This window comes from Equus caballus, chromosome 3 (assembly GCF_041296265.1).
Source record: "Equus caballus isolate H_3958 breed thoroughbred chromosome 3, TB-T2T, whole genome shotgun sequence".
NCBI lineage: Eukaryota > Metazoa > Chordata > Mammalia > Perissodactyla > Equidae > Equus > Equus caballus.
Window position 1 is genome coordinate 27666720 of NC_091686.1, and position 23344 is coordinate 27690063.

The following is a 23344-nucleotide window of genomic DNA, read 5'->3' on the forward strand; positions in this document are numbered from 1 at the left end:
TGAGGAACTATTCCTATTTCACAGATGCAGAAACTGTGTATTCTTTTTCATGTTACTACAGATTTTGCTGACAACTTTTTATTCAACGGGGCTTTCAATGGAGTGATTTAACACTGATTTATCTTTACTATCCAGCAATTTCCTGAGTGTCAGTTGTGCATCTAGCACTTTACACATTACAGGGTATTAAGGACATGTATCACCTATTATTTGTTTAATGCTCTTGAAATGACAATCTTTATCTTTGAGTAGGGAAAGCCTGCTCTGTTCCCTCCCCAAATCAAAACCACAGAATCATTTGTTTTTTTGAGCTGGAGGGATCCTTGGGGTCAAGACCATGAGAATTACTAGCTCCATTCTTCCAGATAGTAGTCAGATTATAATGTATTTTCTTCTAGGCCCCACTTGATCCCACTCAGCAAAAGATGACCAATGAGCAGAGGGCAACTGAACTCATACCAGGTGTGCTAAGGTGAAAAACTGGGCCTTTTAATTGGGAAGGAGGGAATGAACTGACTAGGGGAGGGTGGCATGGAGTCTATCTAGAAATATCTGCACGAATGTGGTATAGGGTCAAATTATATCTTATTTGCTTTGTGCCTGAGTTTCCTCATCTGTATAAAGGGGATTAAAATATCTGCCCCTCTAGCTGTTGTAAGGATCAAAGATGGCATAGGTCCTGGCTCCCGGGAGACAATCAATGGTAGCTGTCGTCATCAATGCCTATGAGGTTTTGGATGACCTCCAAAGGGCAGGGCTGGGGGGAACATCATTGTCTTCAACTCCACGGAAGTTTCCTCCAACTCCTGACAAACTGGTACAGCCCCAAAGTGACCAGAAGAAACGCTGAATATCAACTCTCGTTAAATATAAAAAATAGTCTGATTCTCAATAGCCTCTATAACTTCAGAGCTGGAGGGGAAACAAAGTCATCAGCTTGAAGACTAGGTCATTTCTGAAATACCTGATAAGTGGGATATGAAAATAAAATCTGTACACATGTTTGAGAAGATACATACATGTTTTGGTAACTAATGTGTATCTGTAGTGAAAATGTTGGGATTAACTATGATGGTTCAAAGCTCAAGAAAATAAGTGTTTGAAATCTTGACCTTTGGATCTCCATCTATATTGAATAACTGATTCATAGGCCCCTTTTCCTACATTTTCCTCTTCATTTTGGTGCTCTTTGCAGAAACTGAGCTCCAGAGAAACTCTGACTCAGTTTCCCCAATACTCTTGACATGGGTCACATGTGCTGGCATTCTGGTTTCAAATTTATGTCTCTGGTACCTTTGTAAGAATATTTTCCAATTTCAGAAAATAAAATCCTGCTAATGAGCCAAGAACAAGCAGAATATCTGCGTTTGAAAAAAATCGTATTTCAATGAATGTGATAATCTGGCGTTCATTTAAAACCATCACTTGTTTTACCCACATACATAAATGTCATTCCTTCATTAAATATTTGATTATATGCCTATTAGTTGCTGTGTTCATTGTGTTTGTATTTTATAGAATACATTAGTTTTTATGTTATTTTATTTTATTGGGATGTTTTAGGGTGTGTTTGTTTCGGTTTGTACCAGGGGACCACCCATTTTGCCCCGGTGACCCACACCAAGCTCTCCTTATTCATAACAAATCCCAGGTCTAAATGCCTGGGACTCAGGTAAATGCCGATATTTTATATTAATACCTATGATCAATTTCATCTCCACTTTCACACTGAAGTATCATTTTTCAAATGTAAAGATTTTATTGTGTAGCATCTTGTTTCTAGATAGAATTCTATAGCCCTATTTATTTCTCATAGTAACAGCTTAACATTTAAAGTTGGAAAGACAGACAAGGAAATCTATAATGAGAAAACTTCAGGACCCCCCCTCCTCCCCCAGTAAACAACTCGTCTTCATTTTAACAAATATATGACAGGGTTTGACACAGAAAACCTTTCAAAATTCTGTACTTCCAGGTTCAAATCTAAATGCTCCTGAGAAATATATGACTCATTTTTGTTTGATACTAATCAGAAATTATTTTTTCCCTTAAAAAATTAATTAAAAACACCAGATGGAATAAATATTTCAGGCGACCAGCAGCAAAATGGGAAAATACCATGTGTTTGGAGTTTTAGTGCCCTCTGAGTACAGAAATTTATTTGCAGCAAGCAGAAAATAGACAGCAAGCATAAAAATACAGCAGAGTCCCCCTAGTAAAATTATTTATCAAGCTAACAAGGGAGGGACCCTTCTAGTAACAACAAGCCAGCGAGGAAAAGACATGGCTTTATATTTTACCTTTGGGTTAGCAGACCAGTAAAAATGCCAAATGACAAGCACTTCACATAAACATTTCTTTCTAAATGAGCTTCCTTGTTAGGAGGAAAGAAAAAAAAGTCTTCCCAGCTAAAGAGTACTATAGCTTACAGACAGAGAATTCCAGCACCTATACACTGACTCTTTAGTGCAGAAATAATATAACTGAAAAAATACGTTCATGGGAATTATGACTGGAGTTTAAAAAACAAATTAGAAGTTCATTCAAGAAAATGTGTTTACATTCTTATCAGGATATCCTCATAGTTGGACGTTTACACAAAGTCACAGTTTTGTAAGATGCTTTATCAAGGTGAGCGTTAAGAGCCTCCGGAAAAAATAAATGCATATATATTTGTATACAGAGATATATATGTACTGACATTGCCTCTACTGTATAAGTCTCATTGCTATATTTTTTCAAATATTTATTTTATGAGCAAAACCCCAAAGTCGGTTTTTACAGTTGAGTTTAACGATCCCAAACTTTGATTATAAATTACAAGTCACTTCATTGCAGCTTGCAATAGCAAAAAGAAAAAGGAGAAGAAAGAAAGAAACCCTTGAGTCGAAACCATGCAGTGGCCTGATCCCAATTAAATTTTAAAGAAATAGTAAAAAGACGCATTCTCAGAATAACTGTGTCCTCAATAGCTCTACAAATAATCCATCTGTTACAACGGAGTGTACAATTTACAGTGAAATCACACACTCGGATGTCATCTTTCGGAAAGTGAAAATCTGATCGGTTAACCGTGGCAAACACGGGAAGTGCCTTTTTTTATTGTGGAAGGAAACGATGCTGGAGAGAATGGGGAATCTGAATGACACTGTAAACTGTTGATTGAGTAAAGATGACAGGAACACCTTGCAAGAACCACAACCCCCCCACCTCCCACCCCACACCCCCACCAATGCCTTAAAGAATAAAAGTTTCCCAGCAACAGGGATGGAAAGTGTCTCATGACTAATATCAGCCAGCTCAAATAAAATAGGAAGACAAAAAAACAATAAGAATCCTTCCTTACTTTTGTTTTTTCCTCTCCGGAACAGGGCGACTTTCACTGCGTGACTGTCAAAGCTCGGAGCTCTGGCTGGCCAGGTGAAACCTCCCGTGCTCAGGCAGGAACCAGCGTACCCTGTACTTTTCTTCCAGGGTCAAGGCCCAAACTCTCCCCCTCAAATCCTACCAGCTCACTTTGGCAGCTGGGCATATTGTTTGCTCACAAATCTATAGGGAGGGTTTACAGCACGAGTCATGTGCTATTTCGTGACCACTGACCTCTATGCCTTTAGAATTAGGGTCTTGTCCAGAGGTGACTAAGTAAGCAAAGATCAGAACAAACATAGTTAACATTCCAAATAACGAAGTTCCCGAAACTGCAGGTGGAGACTATAGAGTTTAGAACACATCGCATTTTTACCATCAATTTTATCACCAACAGCTAAGCTGGGGAAGACTCTGAAAGCAGCAGTTACACAAGTTCTCATCCACTGGCTCCACTAGGTCGATGAAGACTGAGCATGTGGAAGGGCGATGAGTCCAGAAAGAGAACGAGATGCCGAGGGGCTGCGAATGCGCAGTGAACGTCCAGAAGGCTGCCGGAGAGGAGGGCAGCCGGGAGCCCTCGGCCCTGGGCAGCAAAGCAAATCCCATCCTCATCACAAACTCTCACTCCTTCCCTGTGGGGGGCACCCAGGATTGCACCCCCAAACATGCCTGTTACAGCCTGTGCTAGCCCACGCACTTGGTACTCTCACTCTACTAGGCAATGGTGAGAAGGTGCTTTGGGGCTTTAAAAGGAGAAAAAGAGAAGGAGAAAGATAAAAAGTCTGCGAAAACCCAATAACAAATAAACAAATCAGCCTTTGAGCATCAGGCCAGAACCACCGTATGGGCTACCCAGTGGAGCAAAGAATGAGAAAGCAGTCCATAGCTCGAGTCCAAAAGGTTAACACAAGTGAAGGCCTTTCTGATGTCTCTTGGCGCCTTTCACTCCCGGGAGGAGAGAGACGCTGTGCATCCTTTCCCTCAGACTTGCATGGCCTTCTAAAATGCAATGCATGATTCCAAGCACTGTTAAACGTAGCATGTGCACCTTAAGATTTTTTGAAAGGATTCTAATCGCTCCATTAAAGAGAGAGAGGAGGGAAATAAAGAAGAGATATTTAAAAAGTAAACAGAAAATTCTGTTCTCCTATTCAAAATTTTCAGCCCAGTAAGAGGCCTCCATGTCAGCTCCCCCCACCAATTTCCTGCACATCGAGAATGAACCTCATTTTAAAATATAAACAAGCCGGAGGCACACCATAGCAGTATAGACTCAAGCCCTTTAATTAACTACCACCGGTAACAAAAGGTCTCCGTTTTGATTAACTTTGGGGCGGGTGGGGGGTGCGGGAAGGGGGAGTCAACCCTGGCGTCAGAATCCTTTTAAATAATTGCAAACCCCCTGACTCAACTCTGAGCTGGCAGGAGCCAGGGAAGAAGAAAAGAAACTTTGTCTGTAGGACCCAATTTAAAGGAAGTGTGACCTCAGGGTCAATTTCAGATCAATTCAATTCTCACCTCCACTGCCTACCTGCTAGCAAATGAACTCTCTGTGCTCTTCAACAGACTGAAATGACCAGAAAGAAATCGTCACTAGCTGCATGCGAACAACACATTATTAGATGATGCTTGCTGAGGGAAACACAACAACAAAACCCAACTGGTGTTCTCCCTTCCTCTCTTTTTCTGTCATTCTCACCTCCCTGGTGATTAAGTTGTAAGATGCGTCCCTGGATTGTTAATTAGGTGTTAATATCTTCCAGCGGCTTATGCCCCAGGTCACTGCTCTGGAGGCTGCTGTTGTCTCCACTGACAAGACCTGCAATTCACCCAGCTGGTCTGATTTTCCCACTCAGCACCTAGGACGGCTTCCCTCCTCCCCCCATTCGGTATTAGTTCCCATCAGAAATTATATAAGCGCTGACTGCTTTATTATATTTCCTGTAGATGCCGGAAAGAGAGGCACACCGAATTTTCCCACTGGCTTAACCTTGTCCCAGCATTTTTCAAATACTGCAAAAAGGAGACCAAAAAAAAAAAAGCAAAACCAACCCTTCGGCTTAGCTCATTTATTGCTGATAATTTCATTAGACGCCAGGACAAACAAAAAATGCAGACACTAAACGACAACTTTACAGTAATTTTTGGATTGAGGAAATGAAAGACTCAGCAAGTGGCAGGTGAAAAGAGTTTCAGCATTGGCATCCGTGAGCGGCCACAGTCAATCTGAGATTTTGGCAGGTGACTGAATGTGTGCTTTCAGAAGGAAAGCTCTTTCCAGAAGCATCATTGTGTTTTAAGTAATGAGGGCTACACATTTGCAAAAATTCCTTCTTCCTTTATTTTCCCCCCAAATGCGTAATGTTTCTTTAAGTCAGCTCCTTCAATAGTATCTTAGAGTTGACTGCAAATAATATGAGTTCATGTGGCATCCTTAGGCCAGTTACTCTGTACCTTCTCTGCTATACTTAATTGATTGAATCAGCTCACTAGTGAGCCAGTGCCCACAGAAAGAAAAACATTAGGCAGCCTTCTATGGCAAGAGGGTGTCGTGGTGGTTAGATGGGAGCATAATCTAAATAAACAAGAAACAACAACAAACCATTAGGTAAGGTAAGTCCGAGTAATAAAACACTTTAAACGGAATTATTTCCCCTTATTTTCTCAGTGTCAAAAACACACTGATGTGGTTTGCTTAAGACATACTCATGGAACTTGTGATGGACTGGTCCACGCTCCAAATCTGCATGCAAGACAGCATTCTACTCCTTGCTGTCTTGGGGGACGGGGGCTTTACTCTAAAATCTGAGTATTTAGAAGCCCCAAGGGGGCTGCAGTGAAGACAGGATCAAGACCAGCCGCTCTTCTCACCTGGGCTTTTCAAATGGAGGCACCAAGAAATCAAACCTTACAGTCTTGTGTTTTCACATATCCTTTGCATGAGGACCCCTGATTCACTATTTCTGTTAAAATATTTTGGTGGACTCTGCAAGGGAAACACAGTTACGATGTCTTGAAGTTTATGTTTGAATTAAATAGCTGTGCTAAGGCACCCACATCCACCGACACTGGGCATTGGGAAGTCATGCTTGCATTTTATTTCTGAATGATGGTGGGCAACACGTAGGACAAGTTGTACAAAGTAGAAACAAGATTTCCTAGTACTTTCGCTATGCTTTTTGTTTTTACCCCAGTTCATAAAATAATAAAGCCTTCCCTACATTTGTTTGAATTCATATCGGCACTGGTACAGTCAGGATAAAACACATCCACTCGGCTAATTGTAAGACTAGAAAAAAAAAAATGGACAGGTACTTGGCACCCAGGAAGTGCTGTTTATACAAGTTCCATCAGCTTCTCCCTTGGGTGACAGGAAAGCTACAAAGGGCCTCTCCCCTATGTATGCATCCCATCTGCCCTGCCCCGAGGCAGCTCAGTGAGGCTTGGTTGCATCCAGATGGGTCTTAGCCAATGTCAGGAACATCTGAAATGGGCAGAGCATAGACATGAGCAGGCTAAGGTCCATCCCCACCTTCCGAATTAGTCTTGCAGCACACAAGCTGAAAGAACATGTTCTGAAGGTCTATTTTCAACTTTGGTGCAAACCATGGGTAGTTGTGTGTCTCCTGCTGACAATTCAAGCTAAGAGACAGTCTCTGAGATGAATCCCAAAGCCACCCATGGTGTTAGGGTCAAGCAACATCATCACTTGTCTCCATGGCAACGATCACACCTTACCCAGGGATGCTACCATGGAAAACATTACATCAAATAGCAGCATGCAATTGTCATCTCACTTCATGTTAGAAGATCTATCTTCAGGAGGCACAACCTTGATAAATCATGCATTTTGGTAGGTTTGCGTATGTTAAGCTGTAACACGAGCTAATGGAAATGTTAGTCAGGATCAACGGATACTACAGAAATGGAGAGTTTAATCCTTTTCTGATACCACTTAGGATGAGTATTTTGTAATATGCCCAAGAACCATAATGTAATCTAGACTGTGTTTCTGAGAATAAATGAAAGATAATTAAATGGCTCCCCAAATGGCTTGTGATTTAATTTTCATACACCAGCCTAGAAAATTGCCAGAAATAAGGCACAAAGCTGTATGGAGTTGAAATTAGCAAGAGAGCAGAAAGCCAGTGGTTCCCCATTTTTGGCTTTCACTACTGAAATCCCTTAACCAAAGTGACTTTCTGAAAAATAAACTAAGTAACTCTCCCAAGAGTATCAAGTATTGAACTTTTCATATATCAGCTTGTAATATCTAATATCACAGAGTAACTTTGAGGAATTGCCCTTCTCCTCCCCAAATTCCCCATCTGGCCAAATGCCTTTCTCTTCCTTGCTCTCACCTGTCAATCACGTTCACAGCTGAAATTTGATTTCTCTCCCACCAGTAACCTTATATGAAATATTACCATGGGGTCAGGACCAGTGTGAACCTTGCCTTAAAAGTTCATTAACTCTTTGCTCAAAATGGTTGGCTTCAATGTAACAAAACCTGCCAGCAGAGCTAGATCATCATATGTAATAGATGGCTTTCAAATTGCAATTATAAAGACAAGGAGAAAAGAAGAGCGAGATAAAGTGTTGGTATTGCATCCACACACATGGACACACAAATTAATCCCAAAAGTATACACTGAGTTAAAATCGATGGATGAGAACTATTAAAGAAAATGTTAATTTTGTATAAGGCTAGGAAAGAAATCATGTTAAATATTCACAATCCAGTTATTCAAAGACTTTCATAATAGCAGCATGCAGAAGTAAGCAATCAGAGACTATTTTTGAATAGTGGGAAAAAGTGGAGTTTTGTTTTCGAACACTCCTAATTCACTGGATCCATAAAATGTCTTCTTTGCAGAGTAGCAATTTAACAATGCGACTTTCGCCTCCCCCTCCTCAGTTTTTCTAGAAACCAAAGGCTTTAATTCATGCACATTTCTCAGCAAGCAAAATTTTTAATAAAAAAAAATCAAACTTCGTTCCATTAGCCAATAAGAGGTAACAAATACATCACACGATGACACTAAATAATTATTGGGGTGAGAGTGTTGGTCTAGCTCTTCGAATGAAGAGCATTCATAATTAAATTCACACTGGGGTATTTGTAATTGAAAACCCATTTAAATAGCTTAATTTCATCTTTTTTTTAGTAAATGAAAATCAGATTTCTGCCTCCCACCCATTGCCTCCCCTCTCTTTTTGCCTGAGATTGAAGTAGGGAGCGTCTCCAAAGCCACATTTGGATGCAGAAGGGGGGACACACACTGTGCTTTGAAATTACACTAAATTTTCCAAATGTGAGTATGGAGTGAATTCTAAGAGGCTGTAAATTTGGAATGTTTACAAGGCCCAGGTAAAGCTGGCCAAGGGCCATGGATGCTGGTTTTACAGATTCACCCAAATTGTCTGGCATTCAAGTAGAAGGACTAGCTCTTTGAGTGTCAACAGACTCATGCTAGTTACGGCTAAAGATGTGAGGTTTACTCAGAGTGGAGTTGTTACTCTGTACATCATACCGATGTAATGAAATAAATACAGAAACACATGCATGCTGCTCTCACATATATTGCATCCTTTCTCTTTAGCTCCCGTATCACCATTTATGTTACATGTGAAACTCAAATACTAAAACTACTCAGGCAGGAGCTTTTCACACCTAAACAATTCTCAGCATTCCTTGCTTGCTTTCCCCCTTATGGAACACTCACTAACACAAGCACATGCAAATTAGAAATCAAGATGTACCTCTTGGACTTCAGGCAACAGGATTTTTCACATCACTGATGCAGAGGATTCCCTTGGGTACCTGATTTAGCAAATATATTAAAATAAACAAAGGGTAATTAATAACCATGAAAAAGGTTTCAAGGACAGTATATTAAAGGCAGCCTAACTATCTATGAAAAAGTCAGAGTTAGACCAAAAGAAGAGCGATTTCCTTCCTCTTGCTTTGACAACCTGGCTTCAGGCCTGCCAGAGGAAGAGTTCACACGGAAGGGAGCAGCGTCAAAGGCAATGGCAGGCCCTCTGACTATTTCTCTGACCCCAGAGAGGCTGACATAAGGATACCCACTGGCCTGGCAGCTTGGATCAGCTATGAAGCTGTCTTCAGTTCAGAATCACCATCCTCAGTGATTCTGAGTTCACAGTGGGAGAGGCTTTGAATGGTCTCTGATGGCTGCCTCTCAGGTGTTCACAGATTACCCATCCTTCAGAGAAACAAACTGGTCCAGCTTTCCCTGGCACTTTACTAGGTCTCATCTCTGCCATCTTCCCCCCTCCTCCGTGGCTCTGGTCTGGGCTGCTGGTACTGCTGACCTTAATGGCAAATGTTCTCTTAACAAATAAAACCATTTAGATACCACCCTTTTATTTATTAACTTCCTCTCTGTTTAAATTAGTAGCAAGGAATGCTTAGAATGGTGATATGAAAATGGGGTTGCTTAAAAAAAAAAAGTCTTTTTTTCTTCACAGTGAATAACAAAGCACAGTAATTCAAAGTAGTTAGCTTTCTATGGTTCAAAAAACCCTTATTGCTATTAGCTGTACTAATGTAAGTGGCAAAATAATTATCATTTACTGTATGGAGTCCAATATTTTCCAGACAGCAGTTTAATAACAAAGCAGACCTGTCATTTCTCCCTATAGTTAGTCACACTATACAAGTTCAGACTGTCAAAATATATTTAAAATCTAATTTAAAAAATTCAACATGGTTACAGCAAATCTGTGTACAATAACTGCTATCAACTAGTAAGTCAATCTAATTTTTTTTCCAACATGGATATCGTTTTTCTTTAATCCCCTATGCTTTTATTTGGATTACCTTACAATTGGTGTGAACAAGCACACTCTACTCATATACCTGCTGAAATCTGTGGGCTACTGTAACAGCACAGAATCTTTCTTTACTTAAATTTTTATTTGGCATAACTCTGTTGTTATTTCAAATGCCCTTTATCTAACTGGTCTGACTATACATTAACACACTCAGATAAACAAATTTGTAATCTTGTATCTGTCAGCTCTGCCCCAAATATGTTATGTGCTTTCATTCACATTTCATGTTCGAAACACTTTTAGGACCTTGCTACAAACTACTATTCTTTGTGTAATAGCATACATTAATTTTTTGCCAAATATATTATTTCTATGCCAAAAATAAAGAAACATACTTAAGTGATAAAACCTGGAAGTGTTATCAATAACATCAATTGTTCTCCACTTGAAGTTCAAATGGCTAATCTCAGAAAAAACCCAAAAAACTTCCCATATAGGGTTACCTTTTTTTTTTTTTTAATCTTTAGAAACAACAGATTTTTTCAGAACTGCAAGTGAACAGAGTTTAAAAGCTTAAGAGATTGTAGAGAGAAATATTTTTGTAATTCCTTTGGGACACTGCAAACATATGTTAAGCTTCCGCAAAGAATATTTACATGAGATCATGTACTTGTGAGGCATTTTTTAATTTTAGAAAAATATTACAAAGCAATAATTGAACGTAGGCTTTGCAAAATGCCCCTTTGCCTTTCTGCCCATCTCATTGATAGTCTCTGTTATTTTGGGAGAAAAAGAATCAGGCCTCATCAAATGTGATATTTGGCATCTTGCCTGAAATCTCATAAAGTAGAAGTCCTTTTTAGATCATTGGTGTCATTTTCCCCAAGATGACCTCTACGCTCTGGCCACCTGAGGAACCCATCCTATTATCAAGGCATTTACTTTCAAAAGAGGGGGAGGAGAGAACAATTCTGTTTGTACACCTGAATAGAGTCCAAAAGCCACTGCGATTTCTCTGTTCTCATCATCTTTGCCCAGGCTAGTTATTGGGGATGAGCGGTGGGGACAAGGGGGACTCCCGGGGGGGTAGGAGAGGAGATTTTCCAGCCTGGACCAAGATGGTGTAGTCCAAGCCAGATGTCTGCCAGCACAGTCACTAACAGTTGGATCTGTTTACCTAACGATTAAATAGTATTTTTTAAATAGCATTGGAATGTGCAGTGATATTCCAAGGAAGATTTTAAAAGGTCTCGTTACCGTCCAGTGCAGGGAATTAACACGGTCGGTGCACCCTGAAAACGTGCTACCGAGGGTCAGCGTGTGCCGCTGCATTGCCCCGGGTGACGCCAAGTCGGGCGAAGGTTTTACGGGAAGATCATTCTAAGACAGACGATTCAAGGCTACGTTTTGCTCATGCCTACTAAAACATAGAGTAGACTGATGAATTCTGTCCTATGATCTTTTTTTATTTCATAATGTGGAAACTGCAGATTTATCTTTTAACTGCTTCCCCCTCTACACTGTGTTACATTAAAGGGTTCCATAAATAGATAGATAGATAGATAGATCTATAAATAGATAGATAGATAGATAAAGTAAATAAATGGCAGATGAAAGAATATGTTGGATTCCCTGCCTGAAAATGGAAAGACTCAAATATCATCTTTGAACAGATTTAATCTTAGAATGATTACCACAGGTTTCCCCCCATTCTATCAAAAAGGATTTTTGTATAATCTGACAGTCTCAGATGCTGAGATCATTGCTTCAGTTTCAACATATTTATCTATACATTCATGAATCCTTCCCTAAGAGAAGGAAAAAGAAAAAGCAGATTTATTTAAGAAGGTGCAACGACACTTGCCTAACTCCCCCACACTCGGGGATCGAAAAAACTGAGGGTCCCTATAAGAAAAAGCCCCTACATGGAAGAGCTCCTTTTTGAAATGAGTTGTTTTCAAGTTTGCCCTCTTAAGACAGTTCCTGAGCACCCGAGATCTGACTGCAGCCGTGTTCAATACCGGAATGCAAGCGAGACCCTCATGCTGGAGCAGTTGGCAAATCCTAACAACGTTTGCTCGCCTGACTTTCCTTTTAGATGAGCATCAAACCATACCACGGAAAACCCCAACCCTATCGAGATTTCTGTACAGATTTGAAAACCTGCTATCTGGCTTTCCTTCTTTTCTTTCTAAAACTTTTTCCTGCTTGCCACGTCTCTCACTAGAGCAGGAAAAAAGGTAAATCTGCAAAATGGGCCGGAAAATTAATAGAATAAAAATCAAACGATCTAGAGCCAATGATCTTATTTACAGAAAGTTCCTGGGGCGGCTCGCGGGTGGGGCCGGGGGTCCCAAGGTGAAGGGCGGAGCCTCTGGCCCTGAATCCTGCTCCCTCCCTCTATGCGCCCACCCGGGAGCGCCGCGGAGCTTGGTGTTTTGATGTTCTTGGGCGCTCCACCCTGGCCGGGGCAATCCTCTTGGAAAACTTAAACTAAATTCCAATACAAATCCGAGTCCCCTGCTGGGGCGCGGGCGCCCGGTGGGCGCGGGGCCCTAGGGCGCGCGGGTATGGCCACCGTTAGCGCCCCCGGGCGCCGGGCGGCGTCTCGGGCATCTCCGAGGAGGGGCGCGTTGGTGGCGTCCGGAACGAGCCGGCCTCCCCGGGCGCAGCCGCGAGCATGGGGAGCAAGGACTTCCCAGGGGCCTCAGGAAGCCGCCGGGCCCCGCCCCCGTGGTCCCTGCCTTCCGTCCTTCCTGGCCCGGCGCAAAGATGCCCAGGGCTAATGGGGCGAATGGGCCCCACAGAGCAACTGTAGACAGAGACGGGGGCGGGGTGGAGGGTGTGTGCGTGTGTTGGGGGGATACATGGGAAGTGGGAGGGGGGCGACCTCAGCATCCTCCCTGCCTTCATCTCTTTCATTCCAGGCTTCAAGATCCTTGGCACCAGAGGCTCCAGCCAGCGGTAAACATTCCAGAACCACCTCCCAGCTCCTCCCTCTGCAAAGCTCCCAGTTCCTCTCCCCATGATGCCGGCCTTTGTCTACACTTACACAGGGGCAGAAGTGACTTCATGAATCCAAGGCCTCAGCTTAGGTGACTGCCTTCTGGCTCAAGGGCAGTGACCTCTGAGTCTCTCTGATGGCCCAGGGTGACTAGGCGTGGGAGGAAGAGGGGCCAAAAATTATAGACGACCATGGGATGGGGCAGGGTCAGGTGGCAAGGGGTAGAAGCCCCAGCTAATGACATCGCTATTGTTTTTAGGAATCATGGGAATCTGGGGTCTGTCAGTCACCCTGTGAACTGATGCTTCCTGGGGGGAGCTGGGGGCCCTGGGAATAACCTAGAGTTGACCGCCGGCTGTTGGGGGTCATAAGCCAAGGTTGGCCTTCATTAGGAATACTCCCCCAGCCCCTGCACAGCAGCTCACTCCTGTTCTCTGCTCCTCTGGGCCTAGTTTGGGGTCTGCTATTGTTCCCGGGTGCTCAGGCCTGCTTTCCTTCTAGAGAACCCCCACAAAGAAGGCCAGAAGCCCACTTCTACAGGCTTCCAGAAGTGGATGAGATCACGCAGAACCAGGGCAAATTTTGGTTGCAAAGAGGGAGTCTGCACCGCTGCCCAGATTTTGCAGCCCAGGATTCCCTTCCCAACCATCCTTGGGGATTCGCCCAGGAGAGTGGTTTCCATTCCTCCTTGCCCAGTTCTATAAGGTTTCGGGACCTCTCCTATTCCCTAACCAAAAGAACCAACCACAAGGAAAAACCATCCTTTGGAATCTTAGCTTGGAAACACTCAAGGTTGGTGATCAGAATATTTAGAAGAAGCTCAGAATCCAAATCTGCAGTGTGCGGCTCACACCCAGGCCTGGGCTGGGGGGGCGCGGGGGTGTGGGGGGTGAACACAGAATGATTTCCTCTCCTCCCCCTCCTCTTCCCAAACCTCCACAGACACCCCTCCCTCATCCTCCCTTCTTGAATTAATGCCCCTTTCTAATCATAACTAAAGATCCAAGAATCTGTGGAAAAGGGAGGAATGTGATTTTGCAATCCACAGTCCTAATTATAGGAAAAAATTGTTATTTAACCAAAAGAAAGGAAAAGAAAAGGAATTTTTGTTGAACAAGGGAAGAGGTGCTCAGTAGATGATTATGATTGGGTAAGGAACTGTGCATTCCAATCGTAGCCTTTCTGTGGAAAATGTGTTTTGTGAGTTTCTTAAAACTGTCCAACTCTGATGAAAATATAAAGATTGATTTCTGTGTGCTGGGATGTGTTCTTTCTATACATCAGCCTTATTATATTGGGCAACCTTATGGAAAACACACAAAGGGCTTTCAAATTTAAACAATAAAAACTGTCACGATGCCATAAAACCTATTGCAGGGACGCTGTAAATACCGACACAACATTATCTGACTGGCCCAAAATGTCACCACTGTAAAATCACAGATTAATATATTTATAAATGCCCCCCCCCCAATTAAGACACTAACAATTTCTCCAGCTCTTTCAATTTGGGTTTGAGCTCCAAAATTGTTTTTAAAAAGGAAACACATATGTGAGCATATTTGAAAGAAATTTGCAGTCGAACCTTGCTTGCACCTGGCGGATATGTACACTGGGTCTGACTTTAGCCAGGGAGCAAGTGAAATTCAGACTGGCAACTGGGATTATTTCTGGGACTCCCCACCATTCTCTCTCGCTTCCCTCATTTCTCACCTCCCACAGATGGTGCAGGGAACGGGCGGGCTGGGGTTTGGCTACGCCTTCGCACAGAGCAATTTGATTTGCTTTGTTTTCTGTTTTGTCTCTCTCTAAAGGGTAAAGATGTTCCCACATTGTTGCAGGACTGTACTTCTTTATGCCCCGACAATCATGAGACAGCCTGGGAGACTGAAATTCTCTCACCCTGTCCCTTACCCCCGCTAGAGAAAAAATGCGAGACAGAGCTGGGTTTGTTCAGGAGCCGGGGCGGAGCAAGGCTTGGAGAGAATCCCCTTCTCTGGGGCTGTTGGATGTCTAGATTTTGAAGATTTATATCAAAAGTGAGAGAAGCAGTGTTATCAGAAGGTGGGCAAGGCGGCTGTTCCGTTTTTAAACCAAGGTAGAAACAAACAAATCCTGATTCAGACGGCTGGACTCTGGACCGCCTCCCTGATGGCTACCGTGGGCCCTGCCCTGGATGTAGAACATCTTTGAGATTTAGGATGGGCCACAAGTGAGAATAAACTTCAGGTTCCTCAAAACAACAAGGGAGGCATCAATTCCACATTTTTCGTTTGGCATCCTGAGGGGCAATCAGAAGTGGTCAAAACTACAGCCTATCACTGTGGGTAAATCTTTCCTAAAAAGCTCAGGACTTTCTTCAAAGAAACGAGCAAAATTATTTTTAAAAAAATCAAATGAAAGTAAATCACAGTGGGGAGGCTTGCAAGTCAGCAGCCTAAAGCTGGTGAGTCTGGCTTCCGCTCCCCTCTAAGCGCACGCTTCTAGGAGACATGAGGCCCCAGAGCTTGGCTGTGCGTTTCGCTGGCACAGAAATCAGACGGCTGAAGGTTGTCAGTCATGTATTTTAGTCTTCCGACCTATCTTGGTTAGTCTTTAACCACCGACAGGCAAAAAATAGAGACACCTGTGTGGCAAGCAGACTTTTAAATATATTGATTGGCCTAGAATACCGGAGGAGTACCTTTTATAAAGCCAAGAGTGTGTGAATACGGAAACAAGTTGGCCTCAACAAAATCGACAGGAACAACAAGGCAAGCCTCTCAATGCACTGACCCTTTGAATGTGTCAGGAGCAGCATCAGTTACTTAGACGACGAAATGCTGGGAACGTGGCCCCGGGGACAGCTGTGCCCGATGTTCCTGAGGGTGGCCACCATGTGCCCCCTGCTCAGTGCGTTTAGCAGTCAAGTTTGTGGTTTGGCAAGGGGAGAGCCTATACAAGAACAGAAGTATCTAGAATGGACATTACTAAATACAAACTAAAGGGAGAAAGAAATCAGAGTGTCAGAATCATGCCTTCAATAATAAATAGAGCATTTCCCATCGGGGCGGGCTGTGTTGAAAGGGGCCCAGGTGGTTATGGCAGGCAGGCAGATAAAGATGATATCTAGACATCATTTCCTCACCGAGATCAGGAAGTGGCATCTCTGCCTATTTGATGTCGATCTATTAATGTGTCAGATACATTGTAAAAAATTATTACATGGGTTTTGAAAAAGGAAACATGCAAGATGTGGGGAAATTAAAGGGAAGTGATTTCGTGAAGGCCTGGGAGCAGAGAAGGGGGAAGCACACGGAGGGGTGTATTTAACTAACTTTGTATTTTGCCACATTGTTTTCATTCATGGCTACGTCTGATAAATGAACATGATCGACATCACGAGTAAATACAACGCGATCTAGGGCCTACGAGAAAACCAGGGTGCTCGGCTCCCCTAAAGCTTCTACCCCTGGCATCTGCTTGGGGGAGGGAGGGTCAAATATTTTTTTCTTCTTAGTAAAATTATCTGCCAGAGAAATAATGAAGCATGAAAAAGTACTATTTAGAGTGTGCAGGTCCACGTATGTTTTAAAAATGCTGTTACTTTCTGGAAAACTTCCCTTCGTATAAATGTACACATATATATCTTTTAAATTTCGGTGGATTTTTAAAACTAATACTACAGGTCGAAAACAATCGCACCTATTCAGTTTCTCGTGTCATAAAGCGCGAGCACCCGTGCGCTTTCCTATGGGTCTGAATATGGGACCCTCAGAGTTAATTAGTAGGGACATTATGCATTTAACAGCTTGCTTATCTAACACAATCATTTTTCTTTAAAAAGGACGCTAAACAGAAGTCAGGGGCAGGTTGTTTTCCACAACTGCAGATCATGATAATAATCCTATATTTTGAATGTACAGTTCTCACATAAATTTCATTTTGTGAACACACTCGTGGTGAATACACGTTGCTGGGGCTTCCAAAGTGTGGCGTATCCCACTGATGGCTCCAACTTGCAAGTGGGCTCAGTTCTGTAATTGGAATGAAAGGAATTTTAACACTATTTAGACAAAGACTCAAATGCAGTGTAAAGGGAAAGCCAGATTTCCTTATATGATTTTTTTTTTTAATTTAAAGACTTATTTATAATAAGGGAATTTAGGCAGGATTTAGGATTTCTTTGCTAAAAAAGCATCTATTTGTGTTCACCACTCATATTACATTTCAAAGTTTTTAGTAACGGCTATTTCTAAAAATGTCTTTCACTAGGCGTTACCCTTCTCCTAAAGCCAGCCCCCAAAACTCCATTTTTGCCAGCACCTCTCTACTTTGCTTTCTAATGTTTGGGGCCAAAACCTGCTCATTATATTGAATTGCCTTTTAGAGTCCTACCAAAATGCTTAATTGTGGCACAACTGTATTTTTCTCCCAAGTTTCATCCCTCATGAGATAGTTGTAGTAACTCCATCCTGAATGTCACTCTTATTTTGAGAATGCGTTTGCCTAAATGTTTCATCTGATGCCGAGCTTTCTGCATAAGTGATATCTCCATTTGTGCTTCTTCATGGGGGAGACTATGCATCTCCTAGTTGGGATCAGAGGAAAAAAAAAAAAAAATCTCGGGAGCAGAGAATAGCTAACTTCAGGCACACGGAAGTAGGTTTACTATTTAGACTTTTGTTAAGCAAAATTAAGTGTGGCTTTAGGAGCCCTACGCAAACTGGCACAGGGCGGAAGGTCAAAATGTAGAGGGTATTTGCTGTCTTCAGGTTCTGCGGAAAAAGGGGAAGACAAAATGATAAACTGGCCAGAACTCATCAGCGCCAAGCACAACCTGTTTTCTTCAAAATAAGGCCACCGTTCAGAGTTGCAATATTATCTTTTTTTAAAAAAAAGAGAACAGAAAATAAAATAAAACAAAAGTCATCGTGTTTGGCTGTATTTTCCAAACAGTGTTGGCTTTGTCTGACATTCTATTAGTGTTCTAGGGGAAGCTGACGGGGAGTGGAAACTGCATGGATTTGTAACATTAGTTGCATGAATTTGTGTCATTTTAAAATAGGTCAATGCTGTTGGTGAAGGTAGCTCGAGACTTTCCAAATGATCTTTACCTTAGCCTCCACATGGCCTTTTTTGGGGTAAATACCAATAAATCAACACATGGCCTTTACTCCACCAAGGCATTATTTCTGGCTTGTATTTCAAGAACTAAGGTGATCGGAAACCATTTCCAGCTTGTCTAAGTGGAGAAGCCCTCCACTAAATATTCACAGTGAAATATGATTGAATAATACACTTTAAAACCCAGGTATGTACTTGGTGTTAGGTAAGTGAGGGGTGGGTGTTTCTTTTTCCTATTTAAGACAAGATGACCTTCAAAGTTAAAAAACAAACAACTTTGATTTGTCCAAAGTGTTGATGTCAAATCTCGTCAGGCCTTGCTAAGGAGAAATCATGGTGTATCGGGGAAGAAGGAAAAATAATCAATTTAAGCCAAAAGGCAAGAATTGTTTATCTTTACCATTAAATGCAGATGCAGCCAGGCCACCTCTGCCATGCGTTATTTGCCTGGCTTATTTCTCTGGAGATGGGCGTGCTGCTGGATCAGAAGCTCAGAGCAATGCTGAGAAGGCCCTGTTTCTGGGAGGGACGCTTGTCTGTTTTCACCAGAGGGCAATGATGGCTCAATTCATTTGAAAACTGAAAACTTTGGGGGGCAAAATTTTGAGAGGTCGTAATTTTCATTTATATTAAATATTGCTAATTATTAAAAGGGACTGGCCTCCCGCCTCACAAAACAGCCTGTGTTTCACCCTGAATTATTGCCTCCCTACGCTTCCGTTAACCCTTCCTCTGGAGGAAAGGATATATTTTACACTTCTAATGTGGTGTTGGGCCCAGTTAACCTGTACACTAAGAAACTGAGTACAGAATCAAAAAAAAAAAATGCAGTTTATTATTGTAGATTATTCTTTCTCTTGATATAACCAGAATTGAAAACGAAAGAAAAGCACATAAGAACATCACGCGTGGTTAGTTAGTAACTCAAGATATAAAACAATTTTGCACAGCAAAATATGTAAAAGAAAAGTAACTGACAAGATTTTTTTATATTTATTGTGGTAAGATTTACTTTTCATTTTTTTTTTTTAAAGACAGGATGTCAGTCCCTGAAAATAACATTTACTGATTATTGCCTTTAAAACTGTGGATTTTTTTTAAGTTACAGAAAATCCAGTTCTGCACCACAATACAACTGTAAAAATATCTGCATCGTCTTAAAACTGTGCAGTAATGCCATTTTTATAACTGCATAAATTTTATTAGCGTTCTAAACAGTTTTGCAAATTTTTTTTTTGTATTATATGCTTGCAGGTTATATCTTAGTGCAATTCAGTCCCAAATACTTTAATTTTGAAAAAAAAAGAACCATACATTTTGAATGTAAAATACCCCTACAGATATAAACGGGGGTGTCTCCCCTTTTAATACTTTGGTTTTCAATACAGTCAGTGGTATAGCAAAGACTACACATACCCAACTTATATTTAAGTTGCAAGCACATGCTGTATAAGCTACTTTTTTAAACAGTCCCCTTGCAAACTCTACCCCCCTTAACATCACAACAGTAAACAATTTAGTGCATCAATCTTTTAAAAAATCTACAGCTAAACAGACCTAACTCTTTCAAATTTATCTATAACATTCCTTTATCTGTAGCATACATTTTAACTGGGCTAACAGATTATAAAAACTAGAATTAAATTATATACTAGAAACCCATAGCATTCCACATTTGACAATGACCAAAAGCCAAAAGGAAAAAAAAAAAAACAATAAAAATAAAACAAACCAAAAAGAATGGGGCAGACTTCTTTTCTTGAAAAATCAATTTTAGACTGCTTTCGGCAACAGCACAATTTTAGTCCCCCAAGCGGGGTGTCATTCTCGTTAAAAAGAAAACATTAAGAGTTGTTTAACGTTTGCCGTGTCAAATTTTTAACCCATCCTGGCATCATTGACAAGGAATGCCTTCAGTGCATTTACAATGGGAGGCTGAAGTTCTGGGTAACTCAAAGCAGTTTTGGAGCAGATGCAAACTTTCATGGGAAGAAGGTTCTAGGGTTGTACTTTTTTGTTCTGAACTCAAAAAAGTCATGAGGAAATAAAACAAAAGTATGAATGCCATGCTATAAGTCTTCGAATGTCCATTTCCAAGCCAAAAGAAAAAAAAAGAAAAAAAAATAATTATACCATACATGTCCAGCATGCAGGCTTTTTTTTATTAATATAATGTCTCTTTTCCATAAAGTCTTTGAAACAGTTATAGTTCATTGTTGCTAAGACAAAGTAGCAAGCATAATAATGCATGAGATGAGAATGAGTTTTTTAATGGCAGACTAAACTCTCAGACTTGGCATCACAAGGCCAAAACTCACAAGTCACACCCAGAAGGTTGATGCAGGCTTGATTGTGGCAGGTTCATGTGGATTTTTTTTTCTCTATTTTAGCATAACAATGCTAAAAAACCCGATGGAACTCAGCACGCTGCAAGTCTCTAACATTTCACATTTGTTTTTCCTTTGCAAGCTCAATCTTACATGAAGAACTCAGAAGGAGGAAAAAAACTTAGCTTTTTTTTTTTTTTTCTTTTATCTCAGAGGAGATGGGTGGAGAAGGAGTGAGGGTGGAGGTTGGGGAAAAAAAGGGTAACACAGCAAGCTCCAAAAAGTAAAATTAAAAAAAAATCCAAACAAAATAAAACACACACACAGAAAATGAACACCAGCTCATGAACTGAAGAAGAAAAAAAAATTATATGAATGATGCAGGCTTCAAAGGTGAGCATGAAGAACTCTGCTGAGATCTTTGAACACTGTGCAAGTGTGGGGGGGGGGGGGTTGTAAAAAAAACAAGCTAGCAAGTTATGGAGAATTTCAGATTGGCAATCCATGAGCCAGACATCCATTCCCTCCCCAATTTAAAAACAGCCACCACCACCACCAACTAGGAGCAGGGTGTGTGTGTGTGTGTGTGTGTGTGTAGGGGGCAATTGGGGGCGAACTCGGTAGGGAAGGGGGCCAGGTGGTGGCGAGTATGGCTCTGGATCTAGCAAGCCCACACCCGAGTCGGACCCCCACGGAGCACTTATCAAGGTGGCTAGCTGGGATCGCGTGTCAGACTCACATGAAAAACTCGGGAGAGGACGGGTTGTCGCTGCTGGAGCCGTTTTCTCGGAAGCCGCTGCTGACCAACTTCTCGTATTTCTCCTTGTACGCGTCCCTCTCGCGCACCAGCCTGGAGATCTCCTGCTTGAGGTGGTCGACCTGCTGCAGCAGCTGGTTCTTCTCGGACTCCAGGACGTGTCTCTGCTGCACCCTCTTGAAGCGGCAGGACTGGGCATAGCCGCGGTTTTTCAGGGTCCGCCTCTTCTGCTTCAGCCGGATCACCTCCTCCTTGCTGACCCCGCGCAGCTGCCGGTTCAGCTCGCGCACCGACATGGTCACCAGCTGCTCGTCGGAGAAGCGGTCGTCGAAGTGCAGGCCGCCGGCGGCGTGGTGCGGGTGCAGGGCGCCCCCCGCCCCCGCCGCGCCCCCGCCGCCTCCGCCGCCGCCGCCGCCGCCGCCGCCCCCGGCGCTGGCCGGGCCACCGCCGCCCGCGCCGCCCGCGCCACCGGCCGAGGCGGACGCGCTGCCCGCGGCTCCGGGCGCGCCGGCCGTCGGGTGGTGGTGGTGGCCGGCGGCGTGGTGGTGGTGGTGGTGGTGGTAGTGCGGGCCCGCGCCGCTCTGCGCCGCGGCCGCGGCGATCACGGCGGACACCACGGCGGCGGCGGGGCCCATCTCCTCTCCGCTGCCGCCCAGGGAGGCGCCGGCGCCGGCTCCGGCCGCCGAGGCCAGCTGCTGCGCCCCGCGCGCGTAGCCATCGAAGCCGCCCTGGAGCTGGTGGCTGTTGCTGATGAGCGCCTCGACCGCGTCCTCCGGGCTGAAGCCCAGCGCCTCGGGGTTCAGCTGCTGCGGGTAGCCGGTCATCCAGTAGTAGTCTTCCAGGTGCGCCTTCTGCTCGCTGCCCGAGCCCGGGCTGGGCGCCGAGAAGCTGGGGGAAGGGGGCACCGAGCTGCACGGCGTGCTCATGGGGGTGGAGGACAGCGAGCCCCCGGCGATGAGACGGCCGCACTGGCTGATGATGCGGTCGGTCTCCACCGGTTCCTTTTTCACTTCAAACTTCATCAGATCGAAGTCATTAACATATTCCATGGCCAGGGGACTGGTGGGCAGGTCGGAGTTGCTCATTGCCAGTTCTGATGCCATTCTCCTGCCGCCGCCGCCGCCGCCGCCGCTCCGCCAGATGGGCTGCAGGAGAGGGGCCAGCGGGCTGTGCTGGGTGGCCAGCGGGTGAGCCAGCTTGCCGGGCTGGGGCGCTTCTAGCTCGCGCGGCGGTGGCTGGCCCGAAACCTCCGAGCGCGCACACACCCCCCCGCCCTGCCCGCGCCCCCCGCGCCCGCCCTCCCTCCCCCCTGCTCACGCCAATGTGCTCGCTCGCTCGCCCCGGCCCCTCCTCGCCTGCTCGCCTCCGTGCGCGCCGAGCCGGCGGCTTCAGGCTCGGGAAGGTCCTCCGCGGGCTGCGGTGGCGGCGGCGGCGGCGAAGCCGGAGGAGCCCAGCCCGGTGCGCGGCGTCCCCCGCTCGCCGCTCCGCTGCGCGCTTTGCATAAGGAGGGCTCGCCTCGCCGGCCCGGGGCTGCAGGCGGGGCGCGCGCGGCGGCCGCTCGGGGCTGGAGGCGCGGCGGGCGGCTGTCCGGGCGGCGCGGGCCTTGGCACGGGGGAGTTAACACTTCATGCTTCTCGCCTCCTCTTCTGCCTGGCTCTTTTTATTTTTTTCTTTCCTCTCTCTCTCGCGCGCGCTCTCTCTCCCTCCGTGCAAAGTGCAAGACAGAGGTGCAGCCCGGCTGGAGGAGAGGGAGGGGGGAGTTTAGTTCTTTCTTGCCTTTTTTTTTTTTAAAGCAAAATAGCGAAGTCCTGGGGAAAAGCGAGGCAGAGAGCAGAAAGGGGGAGGCCGAGCCGACGAGCAGCCCGAGCTACAGCCCGAAGATGAAAAAAGATTTTAAAGCCTCTGATCCAGCAAGAAGAGTTTAAAGCAATTGCTGAGTTTTATACCACTTGTGACGTCAGGCCCAAAGGGGAAATTGACTGG

General features: G+C 44.0%; 1 protein-coding gene and 1 long non-coding RNA gene across 4 annotated transcripts in view; one reads left to right on the forward strand and one right to left on the reverse strand.

Annotated features, from left to right (window-relative positions):
- Positions 1-22606, reverse strand: part of MAF (MAF bZIP transcription factor) — a 352278-nt gene extending 329672 nt beyond the window's left edge. Inside the window, exons 1-3 of one of the 3 annotated variants that reach the window (XM_023638676.2) lie at positions 21344-22606; positions 9133-9193; positions 5424-6853 (exon numbers count right to left, since the gene is read on the reverse strand). In XM_023638676.2, the coding sequence (XP_023494444.1) occupies positions 9160-9193; positions 21344-22464 (1155 nt within the window). In that variant the 5' untranslated portion in view covers positions 22465-22606 and the 3' untranslated portion in view covers positions 5424-6853; positions 9133-9159. Of the gene's footprint in view, positions 1-5423; positions 6854-9132; positions 9194-17012; positions 17188-21343 lie in introns of those variants that run through there. The other 2 variants (XM_070262084.1, XM_014738277.3) reach the window with 2 other exon arrangements.
- On the forward strand, positions 12750-14428 carry LOC138923386 (uncharacterized). Its single transcript, XR_011436926.1, has 3 exons — positions 12750-13009; positions 13095-13262; positions 13673-14428. It is a non-coding gene; the product is annotated as an uncharacterized lncRNA (long non-coding RNA).
- Positions 22607-23344: the final 738 nt, after the last annotated feature.